This window comes from Peromyscus californicus, unplaced genomic scaffold, assembly GCF_007827085.1.
Source record: "Peromyscus californicus insignis strain IS unplaced genomic scaffold, ASM782708v3 Scaffold_7__1_contigs__length_154581171, whole genome shotgun sequence".
Classification (NCBI taxonomy): Eukaryota; Metazoa; Chordata; class Mammalia; order Rodentia; family Cricetidae; genus Peromyscus; species Peromyscus californicus.
In genome coordinates this window covers 36,331,769-36,349,690 of record NW_026294595.1, presented here as the reverse complement: position 1 = coordinate 36,349,690, position 17,922 = coordinate 36,331,769, and the positions used below count along the sequence as shown (strand labels likewise).

Here is a 17,922-nt window from a genome sequence, read left to right as displayed (position 1 = left end):
GGATTTTTTGACAGAAACTGCTTTAATTAAATGTTGGAAGTGATACCAGGGACAAGTGGGAATCAAACTGCAATATGAAGAGCACATCCCTCCTGTCACAGACTTAACATGCATCTAATCACGAGGAAACACCAGACAAACTCAGCTTGAAGGGCAATCACAGAGAAAACTGGCATGTAATCTGCAGAGTGTCACGATCATCACTGTCAAAGGCAGACGGAGTAGCAAGGCTGACGGAAGGCGGTTAAAGAGACAGGGCAACTGAGCGCAGGCCTTGGTTCTGACCAGGGGCTCTTGCTGTGAAGGACGTTGCCAGAACAATCGGCAGAACTCCAGTGACAGCGGAGGCGAAGTTGATAGCGATATTATCGATGTTAGGTCTTGCTGAGGGCTGTCTAGTGGCTACATAGAAGATTGTTTTGTTTGTAGGATGACATTCTCAAGAATGTAGGAGTAGCGGGTAAGGAGGGCAGCAACTTTCATGAAATCGAAGCCTCCCTCAGAAAATTGATTTCTTTCTACAGTGCTTGCAACTTTCCATCAAGTCAGTGATGGTTTAAAAATATAGAAGTTAGTTTAAAGTAAAACTTTAAGAGGAAACATTCTTTTTCTTCTTTTAAAAAATGTGATAAATATAGAGCAAAAAATTATTGAATTTACATTGATTTTTTCCCCCTGTAGCATTTTTTATGTGTAGCTTTGTAGTCATTCACAAAGTATGTATACATATATTTACATATACATAGTAAATATACATGTGCATGTATTAGGGTTCTCTAGAGGAACAGAAGTTATAGAATGAATCTTTATATGTATATAAATGGGATTTATTAGAATGACTTACAGGCTGTTGTTCAGCTAGTCCAACAATAGCTGTCTACAATGGAAGGTTCAAGAATCCGGTAGTTGTTCAGTCTATGAGGCTCGACGTCTCAGCTGATCTTTATGATACCCGGGAATCCCAAAGAGGTAGGCTCCAATGCCAGTGAAGGAATGGACTTGTGAGTGAGAGCAAGCAGGCAAAGAGATCAAGTTTCCTTCTTCCAAGCCCTCTATAGAGGCTGCCAGCAGAAGGTGTGGCCCAGATTAAAAAAAAATAGTGGATCTTCCTACCTCAAAAGATCTGGATTAAAAGTGATTCTTCCCACTCTGAATGATTTAATTAAGAAAAAATTCCTCACAGGTATACCCAGACTCCTGGGTTTTAGTTAATTCCAGATGTAGTCAAGTTGACAACCAAGAATACCAATCACAAATCTACCTCTTGTCAACTTGACACATAATCATATCTCCTTATGTCATGCTTAGCTTTTAAATGAAAACAATATCCAGGTCATAATTACACCTAACATGTATTTATTGCAGGTACAATCACAAAAACATTATATATTTAATGAGGTCACAATTGTGCCGAACATGATATAACTATCCCTCATACAACCACAAATGCATGATAAATTTTAGACTAAGTAACAATGTCCCTGGAGGGACAGTCTTTTAGTATCTCAAACTAAAATATGATAACCACTGGTATTCTCTTAACTGATGTTACATTGCACAATAAATAAACTGAGGAAAGAAAACACAAATATCTGTACAAACACATTCTTAACTTGTGGTTGGCTCTATTGAATCACATGCCTAAAATTGAGTCACCCATGAACCATGATGTTGGAGCCAACATAACATTGTATAGTTGACGAGGCCTGTGACAGTGGTGGCAACAGGGTCCGTTGTTATTGGGTAAAGGGGGACAGGAAGGCCTGCTGGGAACACCGAAGATGGTCAGGAAGTTACCACAGGTGTTCTGATGTTTCACCAATGCAACACTAGGTAGACGTATTTGCACATTAAAATCTTTCTTTAACAATTGTCCTACAAACAAATTCCTAAAAATAGGATTATCATCCATGGTGATAACTTACTGGAAACTATGTAACTGGGTTGTTCTTTTGAAGCATGTGTGCATCCAATAATTTCCCTCTCTCGCTCTCTCTCTGGTAAAGATAGAGACGGTTAAGAAGTGACACCCAAGGACACACAGCAGACAAAAACTGTATACTGGCGGTGGGAGGGTTTTGATGAGTCTCCTCCCTGGCCAGTTAAGGGAGCCTTGTCTGCTCTCTTTCCCTGGCAGCAGCTGGGCCAGTTCCCTGACACGGGCTGGCAGCCCCTGGCCCTGAGCCCGGTGGAGCTCGGCAAGGCTTGTGCTGCTGCTGGGCCTTGCACCCTCCCAGTGGGTGCTTTCAGTTCGAAGCTCCCCCAGGAGACTGTGCAGGTGCCTCAGTGTGGACAGGAGCTGCTGGTCTGGGATCCACATCTTACCCTCTCCAAGGCTCTTATGAGGACAGAATGAATCAGAAGACATGCTTTGAAGTGTGATGTAGATAACACCACACTGTATCCTTTAATAGACTGCCAGCCGAAGATGTGGCCCAGATTAAAGGAAGATCTTCCCACCTCAAAAGATCTGAGTTAAAGGCATATCTTCCTACTTTAAAAGATCCAGATTAAAAGTGGTTTGCCTGACAGTGGGGGAGCATGCCTTTAATCTTAGCACTTGGGAGGCAGAGACAGGCCGGTCTTTAAGCTCTAGGCCAGCCTGGTCTACAGATCAAGTTCCAGGACAGTCAGGGCTACGCAGAGAAACTCTTCGTCAAAAAATGGGTGTGTGCGTGTCCCACTTTGAATGACTTAAGGAAGAGGAAAAGATATATATTTATATGTGTGGTGTGTGGGTTTGTGTGTGTCTGTGTGTGTACGTCTGTGCTGGGGCCCGTGTTGGTGTGCATTCACCTGTGTGTGCATATGTGGAGGCCAGAGGTCTACAGAGGTGTCCTCCTATATCTTTTCACCATAGTTTTTTTGAGACAGGGTTTCTCACTGGGCTACAATGGCTGGCCAGCAAGCTCCCGGGGGATCCACCTGTCTCTAATTCCTCCAGCCCTGTGGTTATAGGTACACACTGCCATGCCCAGCTTTTACATGGATCCAGGGCCCTCATACTTGCATGGTAAGTACTTTATCTAACGAGCCATCTCCCCCAGCCTAGATGTTTTTATACACATTTTTATTAAATAAGAATATTCTTATTTTGTACCTTGCTTTAGAATTTTATATTTACGCAAAGCTATATGTCATCATTTAAACTTACTATAATATTAACAGGTTACAGTGACTTTTTTGAGCATGAAATATGTTGTGCTCTTAGAGTGTGCAGATTTGGTTTCCAAAGTAGCTGAGTACTCTTCACCAAGTTGGTCAATTGTGTCGTGTTATTATGTCAAATAAACCTCAGATGGCAGCTGTAAGTGAGCTCTGGTAGCAGTTAATTTAATTCTGTGCTTGGAAGAAGAATGGTGTCTGCCATTTACACACCTTGTGTCTTCTCACATTTCCCTTTGGACAGGACCAAGAGTATCATTTTCTAAATCCAAATAGCATTTGGAATGCTAATATTGGGTGATTTTTACCACACACTCTTCCTCGAATCCCTGGTAACTAAAAATCCAAGTGAAACTGTACCTGTGCCTGACCTTATTCTACCACTGTGGGTGATGAATAAATAGCACATCCTCACTTATTATGGTCCTAGGGGTGGTGAGCCAGCATATCTGATGCCTGATGACAGTGTGCTCTTCACTTTGAGAGCTATCCCATAATGATGGTAAAGGAAATCACATTCCTTTAGTCTCCTTGGGACTCTCATTTCAGTGCAGAGAGAGGAGTCTTTGCTACTTTATAACTTCCCATAAGGTCCCTCCTACTAGCATAATCCGTTTTGAGCTGATGTCAGCATTCAGATCATAGCATCGAGGTCATCTTTAATGGACTGTTAGGAGTGCGCTTGCATGCGTCTTCTGATGTTGACATGTGCACATTTCTACTGAATATATGTAGGACTAGAATAGCAAGACAAAAAAAGCCAAACAATTTTCCTGAAGAATATACACCAATTTATGCCCCTACTAAGCATGTAAGTGTTTGGTTCTTCTCTCTCTCTGTCACTGAGCATTTTCTTTTCAGTTTTAGCTACCATCGTATGCTGATGGTGCTATCAAGTTGTGACTCAAGTTGGGTTTTCTTAACAAGTGAAGTCAAATGTCTTTTAGTACGTGAAGGTGTCTTTTTGTTGTGGACTGTCCAGATTTTCTACTCCATTTTTTATAGCTTGTCAGCTTTTTTCTTATTAATTTATATGTGTTTTTCAAATATACTTCTGACCCACACTTTTATAAGGAAAATGCTTGGAGAGCAAATACATTTCCCTAATGTTTAGGTTGCCAGTTGCCTTTTCATTTCTATGCAGAAGTTCTTAGTTTAATGTTGCCCAACTTCTTACCTTTTCACTTTGGATTAGCATTTGGTAAAGAACTCACTTCAACTCCAGGCTCCTGGATTTTTTTTTTTTTTTTGAGGGAAGGGGGAGGATCTCATCTCTTGTATCTCAGGCTGGCCTCAAATTCACTGTGTAGCTGAGGAAGACCTTGAATTTCTCATCCTCCTGCCTCCCCAGTTCTGGAGTAATTCATTCCATACCTGATTTTCTGTGTGCCAGGGATTGACTCCAGAACTTTATGCATGCTGGGCACTCAACTGACTGAGATACATCCCTGGCCCTTTGCAAGCACGGGTGTTCCCTCCCCTCCTACACATACCTCATCCTCTTTGTGTATACAGTCCTGACCTTGGATTCCCTACTCCTCTCTTTGTTATTTTGATTGGGCATATTGTAAATAATCATTTTAATTTATCTCTCATTGACTGCTACCAACAAGTGGTAGTTATGCCAGTATTTCATATTATTAACTATCATAGTATCTATCTATCTATCTATCTATCTATCTATCTATCTATCTATCTATCTATCAATCATCTATCTTATTTATTCATTCATTCATTCATTCATTCATTTATTTATTCATTCATTCATTTATTATTTATTTATTTATTTATTTATTTATTTATTTATTTATTTATTTATTTATTTATTTATTTATTTATTTAAGGCAGGGTCTCACTGTCTAGCCATTCCTGGCCTTGAACTCACAGGATTTCATCTGACCCTTGAGAAATGAGGTTAAAGATATGTGCCACCATTTCTGGCTTGGATCAAAGTATTTTGATGGTACATTCATTTTTTTCTTTTAGATTTCTTTTCATCTTATATGTGTGAGCATTTTGGCTGCATGTAAGTCTGTGTACCACATAAGTGTCTGGTGCCCTTGGAGACCAGAAAAATGCATCAGATCACCTGACTGGAGCTACAGATCATTATGAGCTGACTTGTGGGTGCTGTGTACAGAACCAGGACCTCTCCAAGAGCAACACGTGCCCTTACCCACTGAGCAAGTTCTCCAGCCCTTGATGGTACATTTAAATTCAAGAAGAAAATCCTGTGTACTCACTGTTCCTGAGTTATATGATGACTAGCTCCTCTTACCCCCAATCCTACTCAACAGGCAAAATCTACAAGATAGAAATGTATTATTCCTTTCTTCTCCCTAGCTTTAATAAAAACTTAGATTTTTCACAGAACAATTTTAAAATCATCATTTGGATGATGCAACGTGATTCTTTCACAAGAGATTGTGACATCAGAGATAGCTGAAGCATTATCACTTCCATCAAGGATAGGTTGAAACTACCTTGGGAAGGGGTGGAGCTAGGCCTCTCCTGACTACCTAACGTCTCTCAGGACCTCTTACCTCAAATCTCACCGAGGTGCAGTGCTACACTGCCACACATCTATCAATAAGCAAGGATCTGTCTGGGGTCCACGGCATGTGTCTCACTGCAGATGACTAGCTAAGTGGACTACTAACAGCTTCCGTGTTACCCCGCTCTGCCTCCTCTCAGCTGCAAATTCGCCTTCAGAGAAGGAGGAGACAGGAGACTCTTTTTTTTTTTTTTTTCAATGACCCAACCTTGAGGTGCCTGGAAAAAGGAAACAGGAAGTAAGTGATTTTCTTTCTTTTTGTTCCTTTTTTGCTTTTCTGCTATCCTTTCCTCTCTTTCCCTGTAAATATCACCTTAACACCTTTAATTGGGATATTTCTTTTCTTTTTTTTTTCTACTTATTAGCATAGGAGTCTTTTCAAATCTCAACTGGCAGTAACACAAAAAGTGAATAAACATCTCTTACCCATTGTAACTATTTCATTTATTCAAGATGTATTAGCATCTACCATATTGTAGCACCGTCACGAAGCAGTTTCATAGTCTTTGTTGCTAAGATTGCTATTTTTTTATTAAAATTAAACAACTTTCATATAACATTTTACAAGAAAATTGCTTCCTGTATAATTGATCCTTTGTGGAAAAACTATTCATTGTAGAGCATTACAAACCCACAGACATTCTTTTTTCCCTTGCATCTTTTTTTTGTATTGCTTTTTAGCAGTTTAATTAAGTTGTGGAGTATTTTTTTTCGTTCTTCTTCCAGAACCACCCACACACCCTTTTACACACTTTCCTCCAGCTATGTCGAAACTGAACATTCTACTCTAGTGGAGTTTTTAAATGGATTTTGCTAGATGCTACTTTTGAAGTGCAATGACAGTGATATTTTCTAATACATCTATCTATATTGTGTCATTCTCTAGAACAACTTTTATGCTGCTTTAAATGGAGGGGCCCTTAAGGCTCTTTTCTGTGGAGGGTGCTTTATATTATCCCAGTATTTCAGCAGTTGAGAATTTTGTGTGGTTGGAAATGACATAGCCTGAGTGCAGAAACTTGGAGATTTATTTTTCTCATAATACCATGTCCAGAGGGACCAGTGCAGGGTAAGTACAGCAGAATCTTGATGTCAATGGCCCAGCTTCCTTTTGGCTTGCTTCTCTAAGATTCTTATGTGTATTTTTCATGCAAATAGTCCCTCTACAGTTGTTTTTCCACATCTGGTTTCACACTTGCATTTCAGGCATGAAGAAGAGAGAGTCAGGGAAGTGTGTGTGTGTGTGTGTGTGTGTGTGTGTGTGTGTGTGTGTGTGTGTGTGTGTAGGCTGCAAATAAAGCAAATCTGGTCCCTGATTTCTTACATCTCATTGCTTAAATCTCACTGGCTGAAACTCTACTGCATGCTCACATAGAGCCTCAAAAGAACAATATTCTAGCCTTAAACAAAACTGGGATCTGTTAGGAAGGAAGATGAAAGAGGATTGTGAATATTAGCACATCACTGTCTCTGCCCTTTTCAAACTTCAGATGGTAAAATTTCTCAGCAGTAATAGGGAAAAGCACATCAAAATTCCATTGAATTATTGAACTTCATAACCTTGCTTGTGGTCTTGGCATGAACAGTTTTCTTTTAATGAAGAAGCTTGTAATCAAGAGAAAGAGCAATGCATTTGTGACAGCTACTCACAAGAAAAAGGACAGGGTTTTTAATCATTTGGTAAAGAAGGTGTCTGAAACAGTTTCTCTCACAAATCACTTCAAATCTTTATAAAATTGTATGACTATGTAAAATTAAAAGTAAAGTTAACTAGAAATCTCAGGCTGGCTGTCACATCATTATTGCAACTTGATAGGGCCATGATGCTCCAGGAAGGCGCTGGAGAAATGGTTTAGTGGTTATGAACACAGACCTTTTTTCCCATAGGACCAGGTTCAATTCCTAGCATCCACATGGTGGTTTGCAACCATCTGTAATTCCAGTTCCAGATGATCTGATGCCCTCTTCTGGCCTCCACAGGCACCACACACAACACACGTCGTACACAGACATACACTAGCAAAACACCCATACACATCAAGTATATGATGCTCCAGGAAGTGATCTGGGAGATTCAGAAATGGCTGACAGGTGACCAAGTTTGGGGGCTCTGACAAGTAGATGCCTAATGCAGTGATTAGGAGTGAACAGGGCTGTCTAAGTGAAATAGTGAAGGAAGGAGTCTCTACAGGGACCTGAATACAGTATTTTCCCCCTAATCTAGTATGTGGTAGATGTTCAGTGAATGTTGGAGTAAATGCATCAGTAAGAGAAGCAGTGGGGATATACACAAGGTGCCACCATAGGACAGGGAGGGGAAAATCATCTGTCTGAACTAGAAAAGTCTCCAGTAGCATGCTTGAGATGAGGCTGAGAAGTACAAGCCAAAGAGGTAGCTTAGGGAAGGGTATTGCAAAGGCCAGTGATAGTGTGTGTGCAAAGGTAAGGGGGGGGGGTTTCAAAAGAGTTCTCAGATTCCTGTTGTGGAGAAAAAAATTCCTAAAGAGCCAGTGGCTTCAAAAACACAAACTATTCCGTACCGTTCTGCTGGTCAGGTCTCCAAAATGGGTTTCAGTGAGCAACATTAGGTTATCAGCAAGGATTTGGAATCTCTAGGGGAGTGAGAATGTATTTCCTTCAACTTTGCAGCCTCTAGGTTGCCTGCGTTGGCCTGACCCCTCCACCCTCTAGACTCTATGTGTGACATCACTCTTCTTTCTGACCTATGCCTCTGTCATCATGTGTCCGTCTCTGCCCCCCCCCCTTATAAAGACCCTGTGATTACACCAGGCACTGGACAGTCCAGCATCCTCACTGCTCTCTGTTACCCTCTTTGCCCTTTGCCATGCAGTATGGCACAGCAAAGGTTCTGAGAGCTAGGTCCCACGTGGACATCTCTTGGGGCACCATCATTCTTTCATAGCATTGTGTGTTTGAGAATCTATCTTCATGGTTTAGGGTTAAGGCAAACCAAGGGTCTACGTTCTTGTCACCTATGCTGAATTTGTGCTCCGTCCTGGAAAGTAATAAGAATCTCCTGGGTAGGTGATGGATTTCTGGTCTGTTTGGATTTTCGAGCCATTACTCAGTCATGCAGTTGTGTGATGGAAGCTGCTGCTTCCATCCATTCTCTTAAATGGGTGGAAGGGTACTGTAGAGCTCTATCCAGAAGACTAGAGCAGTAAGTTCTGTGACATGCGTCCTGCCAGAGACACCGGAAAGGAATCGAGAAGGGACAGCTGAAATTCTCCGAGCAGGTCCTGGTGCTTTGGAAAGTCCATTTCCAAATGTCATCTGATGGTTAACAGTGTCACATCTGAGGATGTCCAAATGGCAAGTCAAGGAAGGAGGAGGAGTGCTGAATCTCCATAAATAGCAGGCTCACAGACCACTCCCTTTTCATCATTCCCATGTTCAAGGGCAAAATTAGGAACGAAATTTCATTTTTGTTTTATTTTGAGATGGTCTCATTATATAGCCCAGGCTGGGCTTGAATGTATGACCTTCTTGCCTCAGCCTCATGAGTGCTGGGATTATGCTCACCACCATCGTCACATGAAATTGTATTTTTTTAAACAAATAGTTACTTACGTCTCTCCAGCTGATTTGCCAAAACTGAGACCCATCATGGTTTCTTGTCGGAATGTCTAAGACTAACAGTACAAGCTGTGTAAACTCAACCATTCTGCTCTCACACCTTATAACAGAGAGCATATTGCCTTAAGATAGGTGTATATTCCTTTTATCTTAGGCTATTATAATTATTGCAATAGCTTTGGGAATTATAAAGGGAGAAAAGGGCCGGAGGGACCCCATTTTGGCTGCTCTCACTTTTTTTTTCTGTGGAATTCTAGAGATTTGCAGAGACTGGCCTGTCTTGGCTCTTTCCCTGGGTTAACTGCCCTCTCTACCCAACTCTATCCTCCAACCTGGAAAAGCATTGGTATAATTAGGTTTGCATTTGAATCATTTTTAAAGCAAGGTTGATTTAGCCTCTCTGAACTATTGCAGACATAAAAATAAAGACATTTCCAAAAGGTTGAGTATATGTGGAATTTGCTTCATAAGCCAATGCTTATGAATTATGAGAGGGGCGGAGATTTTATAGATTTCTTGTCTGACTATTGATTTTATTTTGCAGTAAAAGGGCAGAATGAATTTTTTCTAGAAAAATTTCTTTCTTGGCCTAACACGATGGCTCATTGGGCCAAAGCATTCCCTCACTTTTGAGCCTGATGGCCTGAGTTCAATTTCTGATACCTGCATAGTGGAAGCACACTGACTCTTGCACACTGCTCTCTGATCTCCACAAGTGCATGCTCACAGCATGCACGACTCATGCCCACCTACCCCACATGCAAAATAAGTCAATTAATGCTTAAGAATTAAAATGTTCTCTCAGATGCTTGTTTTCAGTATATTATTGAATATAGACATTTTTATATTGATAAAGTTATATTTATTCATTTATTTTTATTAGGAAAATTTTTTTCATTCATTTTACACACCAATCAAAGATCCCCCTCTTCCCTTTTTCCACCCCCCAGACTCCCCCTCCCAACCTACCCCTCTCTCCCTGCCACATGGCCATTAAGGTCCATGTAGATTTATATACATGGGTGAAAAGGAAAGATGGTCAAGTTATATTATTAAATGAAAACCAATTTATGCAACTGTGCATATGCCATTATTACATTTCTATGGAGATTACAATAGTACTTGTATGTGCATAGAAATACTTTGGAAATAATTTCTAAGGTTAAATATAACTGTGTATCAGGACTGAATAGAGCCAGACAGTTTTTCGTTATTGTTGTTTTTCAAGACAGAGTTTCTCTGTGTAATGGTTCTGACTGTCCTGGAACTCCTTCTGTAGACCAGACTGGCCTTGAACTCACAGATATCCACCTGCCTCTGCCTCCCTAGTGCTGGGATTGAAGGTGTGAACCACCACGACCTGGCTGCCAGAAGATTTTTTAAAAAGTAAATTTCTATGCAATTTGACATTATTTTAAGTAGTACCTTTATAATTGGAAAAATAAATTAAGCTGTTTATTTGTCATTACAGAACATTAAAACTGACCATGAGAATTTTTTAATTCTAAGATTTGCAAACTATATTTTAGTATACCCTGTCTTCTAGCAGAAAAGATTGTAATAAATAGCTCAATTTTGTTTCAGTGTAGCTAATAATACTCGCACATATTTTCAAGTTCATGTCTGAAAAGATTCTTGATATCATAAAATTTGGTTTCTTTTATAACTGCTAAAATAAAGAAACTGTGAGAGTTTTCCTAATATATGGTAAAATAACTATTAGCAGCTGTTGTGGAACAATCTTTTTCTACACTGTGAAGATGTGTGCTCTCGTTGGTTTAATAAAGAACTAAATGGCCAATAGCTAGGCAGGAAGAGGTTAGGTGGGATTTGTGGGGAGAGAGAGAGAGAGAGAGAGAGAGAGAGAGAGAGAGAGAGAGAGAGAGAGGGCTGAGGGATGAAAGAAGGGAAGAGTCACCAGGAGAATCAGGGAGAAGCAAGATGAACATGCCATGTTGAAAAAAAAATGTATGGAGATCTTCTGCGGCATCAGTGACCACAGGAGCCATAAGCCCACTCTGCACCAATTGGGAACAGGTAAGTCCCAGATCTCTGGACTGGGCAGACCAGGTCACTAACCTCTAGACCCAAGGGGAACATTCCATGCCCCTCCCCTCAGCCATTGGAGCCCCAGGGACCAGGCAGCTGCCTCTTCCTCCCCCACCCCACCAAGCCAACCATCCCCTGAGACACCAGTGACCACTGGAGCCATATGCTCACACTGCATGAATTGGGGACAGTGACTACCAGAGCTGTAAGACCCCACCTGGACAAATTATGAAGAAGAACAACCACAGGAGCCAGAGGCCCCACCTGGACCAATTGGAAGAAGAGTGACCTGGGGCCCCACCTGTTCAGATTAAAGGAAGAAATGGGTAGATGGGAGTGTAAGAACATATTAAACAACATAAAGAGCAACACAGTACCACTAGAACCTAGTGATCCTACAATAGCAAGACCTGAACATCCTAAAGCAGATGTCCCAGAAGAAAATGACCTTAAAAACAACTTTATGCAGATGATAGAAGACCTAAAAGAGGAAATGAAAAATTCACTTAAAGAAATGGAGAAAAAGACAAACAAAAAATTGGAGGAAATCAAGAAATTTCTTAAAGGAAGTCAAGAAACCCAAGAAAAACAATCAAACAGGTAAAGGAAACAGTTCAAGACCTGAAAATTGAAATAGAGGCAATAAAGAAAACACAAACGGAGGGAATTCAGGAAAAGGAAAATATGAGTAAACAAACAGAAACTACAGAGACAAGCATAACCAACAGAACACAAGAAATGGGAGAGAGAATCTCAGGCGATAGAGAAAATAGATTCATCGGCCAAAGAAAATGATAAATCCAGAAAATTTTTAACACAAAACATGCAGGAAATCTGGGACACCATAAAAGACCAAACCTAAGAACAATAGGGATAGAAAAAGGAGAAGAAATCCAGCTCAAAGGCACAGAAAATATATTCAGCAAAATTATAGAAGAAAACTTTCTCAACCTAAAGAGAGACAAGCCTATGAAAATGCAAGAAGCATACAGAACACCAAATAGACTGGACTACAAAAAGAAGTCCTCTCATCACATAATAGTCAAAACACTAAGCATACAGAATAAAGAAAGAATATTAAGAACAGTAAAGGAAAAAGGTCAAAAAACATATAAAGGCAGACCTATCAGAATTACACCTGGCTTCTCAATGGAAACTATGAAAGCCAGGAAGTCTTGGACAGATGCTCTGGGGATAATAAGAAACCATGGATACCAGCCCAGACTACTATACCCAGCAAAGCTTTCAATCATTGTAGATGGAGAAAACAAGATATTTCATGACAAAACCAGATTTAAACATTACATATCCACAAATCCAGCCCTACAGAAAGTACTAGAATGAAAACTCCCACCCAAGGAAACTAGCTGCAACTATCAAAATACAGGCAACAGATAACCTCCATCAACAAATCCCAAAGAAGGGAAACACACACACACACACACACACACACACACACACACACACACACACACAACCACCCAAAATAACAGGAATTAACAAACACAGGTCATTAATATACCTTAATATCAATAGACTCAATTCGCCTATAAAAAAAACACAGGCTAACAGAATGAATACGTAAACAGGATCCATCCTTCTTCTGCAGACAAGAAACACACCTCAACCTCAAAAGCAGACATTACCTCAGAGTAAAAGGTTGGGAAAAACTTTCCAATCAAAAGGACCTAAGAAACAAGCTGGTGTAGCTATCCTAATATCTAAGAAAATAGACTTCAAACTAAAATCAATCAAAAGAGTTGAAGAAAGGCATTTCATATTTCTCACAGGAAAAATCCACCAAGAGGAAGTCTCAATTCTGAACAGTTATGCCCCAAATACAAGGGCACCTACATTTGTAAAAGAAACATTACTAAAGCTCAAACCCCACACCAAATCCCACACACTAATAGTGGGAGACTTTTTTTTTTTTTTTTTTTTTTTTTTTTTGGTTTTTCGAGACAGGGTTTCTCTGTGTAGCTTTGCGCCTTTCCTGGATCTCGCGCTGTAGACCAGGCTGGCCTCGAACTCACAGAGATCCGCCTGGCTCTGCCTCCCGAGTGCTGGGATTAAAGGCGTGCGCCACCACCGCCCGGCTAATAGTGGGAGACTTTAACACCCCACTCTCACCACTGGACAGATTTGCCAGATAGAAACTTAACAGAGAAATAAGAGAACTGATAGATGCTATGACTCAAATGGACCTAACAGACATCTATAGAACATTTCACCCAAACGCAAAAGAATATACATTCTTCTCAACATCCCATGGAACCTTCTTTAAAGTTGACCACATACTCAGTAACAAAACAAATCTCAATAGATACAAACAAGTTGGAATAACCCTCTGTATCTTATTGGACCACCATGTCTTAAAGTTAGAATTCAACAACAACACAAAATGCAGAAAGCCTAAAATTCATGGAAACTGAACAATGCTCAACTGAATCATCAATGGGTCAAGGAAGAAATAAAGAAAGAAATTAAAGACTTCCTAGAATTCAACAAAAATGAAGGCACAACATACCCAAACATATGGGAAACTATGAAAGCAGTGCTAAGAGGAAAGTTCAAAGCACTAAATGCCCCCATAAAGAAGTTGGAGAAATCTCACACTGGCAACTTAACAGCATACCTGAAAACTCTAGAACAAAAAGAAGTAAACTCACCCAGGAGGAGTAGAAGACAGAAAATTATCAAATTGAGGGCTGAAACTAATAAAATAGAAACAAAAAGAACAATGCAAAGAATCAATGAAACAAAGAGTTGGTGCTTTGAGAAAATCAACAAGATAGACAAACCCTTATCCAAACTAACCAAAAGCAGAGAGAGAATATCCAAATTAACAAAATCAGAAATGAAAAGGGGGGATATAATAACAGACACTAAGGAAATCCAGATAATCATTAGGTCATACTTTGAAAGCCTGTACTCCACAAAATTGGAAAATGCAAAAGAAATGGATAATTTTTTGAATAGGTACTACATACCAAATTAAATCAAGATCAGATAAACAATTTAAGTAGACCTATAACCCCTAAGGAAATAGAAGCAGTCATCAAAAGTCTCCCAACCAAAAAAAGCCCAGGGTCAGATGGTTTCAGCACAGAATTATTCCCTAATTTCAAAGAAGAGCTAATACCAATACTCCTGAAATTGTTCCGAACAACAGAAACAGAAGGAACATTGCCAAACTCTTTTTATGAGGCTTCAGTTACTCTGATACCCAAACCACATAAAGATGAAACTAGGAAAGAGAATTACAGACCAATCTCCCTCATGAACATTGATGCAAAAATTCTCAATAAAATACCAGCAAACCGAATCCAAGAACACACACACAAATCATCCATCATGATCAGGTAGGTTTCATCACTGGGATACAGGGATAGTTCAATATATGAAAATCTGTCAATGTAATCAATCCACCATCTAAACAAACTAAATGAAAAAAACCACACGATCATCTCAGGTGCTGAAAAAAGCCTTAGACAAAATCCAACACCCTTTCACAATAAAGGTCCTGGAGAGATCAGGAATACAAGGAACATACCTAAACATAATAAAGGCAATATACAACAAGCTAACAGTCAACATCAAATTAAATGGAGAGAAACTCAAAGCAATTCCATTAAAATCAGGAACAAGACAGTGCTGTCCACTCTTTCCATACCTATTCAATTTAGTACTTGAAGTTCTAGCTAGAGCAATAAGACAACAAAAGGAGATCAAGGGGATACAAATTGGAAAGGAAGAAGTCAAGCTTTCCCTATTTGCAGATGATATGATAGTATACATAAGTGACCCCAAAGATTCCACCAGAGAACTCCTACAGCTGATAAACACCTTCAGCAATGTGGCAGGATACAAGATTAACTAAAAAAAAATCAGTAGCCCTCCTATATAGAAATGATAAATGAGCTGAGAAAGAAATTAGAGAAATATCACCCTTTACAATAGCAACAAATAACATAAAATATCCTGGGATAACTCTAACCAAACAAGTGAAAGACCTGTATGACAAGAACTTTAAATCTTTGAAGAAAGAAATTGAAGAAGATATCAGAAAATGGAAAGAGCTCCCATATTTGTGGATAGGTAGGATCAAAATAGTAAAAATGGCAATTTTACCAAAAGCAATCTACAGATTCAGTGCATTCCCCATCAAAATCCCAACTCAATTCTTCACAGACCTTGAAAGAACAATACTCAACTTCATATGGAAAAACAAAAAGAACCCAGGATAGCCAAAACAATTTTATATGATAAAGGAACTTTCAGAGGCATCACCATTCCTGACTTCAAGCTCTACTATAGAGCTACAATAACAAAAACAGCTTGGTATTGGCATAAAAACAGACATATTGATCAATGGAATTGAATTGATGACCCTGACATTAATCCACATACCTACGAAACCTGATTTTTTGACAAAGAAACCAAAATTATACAATGGAAAAAAGAAAGCATCTTCAACAAATGATGCTGGCATAACTGGATAGCTACATGTAGAAGAATGCAAATAGATCCATATCTCTCTCCATGCACAAAACTCAAGTCCAAATTGATCAAAGACCTCAACATAAATCCAGTTACACTGACTCTCATAGAAGAGAAAGTGGGAAATAGCCTTGAACACATTGGCATGGGAGACCACTTCCTAAATATAACACCAGTAGCACAGACACTGAAAGCAACAATTAATAAATAGAACCTCTTGAAACTGAGAAGCTTCTGTAAAGTGAAGGACACTGTCAATAAGACAAAATGGCATCCTACAGAATGGGAAAAGATCTTTACCAACCCCATGTCAGATAGTGGAGTGATCTCTAAAATGTATAAAGAACTCAAGAAACTAGACAGAAAAATATCAAATAATCCAATTAAAGAATGGGCTACAGAGCTAAACAGAGAATTCTCAACAGAAGAATCTCAAATGGCCAAAAGACATTTAAGGAAATGTTCAACATCCTTAGCCATCATGGAAATGCAAACCAAATGACTCTGAGGTATCATCTTATGCCTGTCAGAATGGCTAAGATGAAAAATACACACATTCCCAAGAGATGGATTATGGTGGGTTGTCATCATTTGGAGGGGGGTGTGTTGCAAGTTGTTATTGATAGTGGTCAGGAATAAAAAAGCTGAACAAAGGAGATTAGATTCAGGGATCTCATTCTGAAAAGAAAATGGGGGTGGGATATAGAAATGATAGAATAAAAGAGTAGATTTTTTATTTGTTTAAAGATTATTTGTTTTATGTATGAGTACTCTATATGAATGTATGACTTTATGCCAGAAGAGGGCATCAGAACCCATTATAGATGGTGTGAGCCAACATATGGGTGCTGGGAATTGGCCTCAGGACCTCTGGAAGCGCAGCCAGTGCTCTTAACCCCTGAGCCATCTCTCCAGCCCTCAAGAGTAGATTATTAAATCTACTTTTAAACTATAAAAGCAACTACTAGTCTTAAATATTTTACATTGGCATGGATTTTTGTATATTAATACAAATTTAAGGTTGTTTTTGTTATACTGTATATATGTTTCTACTCGTGTTTGAGATATTTTGTATATTGATACAAATTCAAAGTTATTTTTATTATATTGTATATATACTCTTGTTTAGGGTATTTTTATACATTGATATAAATTTAAGGTTTTTTTTAGAACATACTGTGCATATGTTTCTACTCTTGTTTGACTACTCTTGTTTGACGTATTGTACCTATGCAACTAATTTAACAATGCAATATAAATTTTTAGTCCTTGAAAATTATTATTACAAACTATTAAGGATAGTAAAGAAATGCAGGTTAGTAGCTATCCACCTATTACAATCAAACTTGTATTTATGTTAGGTATGTTTTCAAGGTCAAACAGAGATATATTTTAGATAGACAGGTGGTCTTCAAATACTTCAGAGATCTACAGAATATGGCATTTAAGATGTTTCAATAACATAAAGTTTTTCATGACAATGAGACACATCTACCTCTGGCAGCACAAATCTTTTTCAGATGAGATAATGGACACCGAAGAACTTCTATATAGAGTTTACTTTCTTTGTGGCAAAATTTAGCCACTGGGCAAGAATCTGCCCTTGCCTCAACTGCTGACAGTATGCTATCCAAATTGGACAAGCAAGACACACAAAAAAGAAACTGCTGAACTTTGCCAAGACAAGGCAGGACAGTCCTCCAAAAATTATTCTTCACAGAAAAGTCTATCAGATATTCTAGGCCTGTAGGCTGAAAATGGATGCTCCAATGCCACAGAAGAATGTTGGATGACTGTCCAGGCAGCCAGCTCTTTCTACCATTTCTATAGTTTTGGAAGTTGTTTGCTCTGCACTTCCTGTTTAACTCAAGAAATATTTTATCCTTCTCTGGTCTCTGATGCAGATTGAAGACTAGATAGTTATAATTATGTTTTTCTTGTTACTAAATTCAGAAAAGAAACTCACAAAAGTGTAAAGTGTGTAAAGTTGAGAAACATAAAAGCTTAAATTGTTTATCTAAGAAAATGTTTGAAGTCTAAAAGTTAAATAGTTTTGG

At 39.0% G+C, this 17,922-nt stretch overlaps 1 protein-coding gene across 24 annotated transcripts in view; it reads left to right on the top strand.

Annotated features, from left to right (window-relative positions):
- The window catches only part of Ccdc148 (coiled-coil domain containing 148), a 310,826-nt gene that overhangs the window by 60,820 nt on the left and 232,084 nt on the right, over positions 1-17,922 (top strand). For 2 of the 24 annotated variants that reach the window (XM_052723790.1, XM_052723789.1), the window contains exon 1: positions 2,885-3,013. The exons of 18 other annotated variants lie outside the window; for them this stretch is intronic. In XM_052723790.1, coding sequence (XP_052579750.1) covers positions 2,971-3,013 — 43 coding nt within the window. In that variant the 5' untranslated portion in view covers positions 2,885-2,970. Of the gene's footprint in view, positions 1-2,875; positions 3,014-17,922 lie in introns of those variants that run through there. 4 more of the 24 variants (XM_052723791.1, XM_052723800.1, XM_052723804.1 and 1 more) reach the window with 4 other exon arrangements.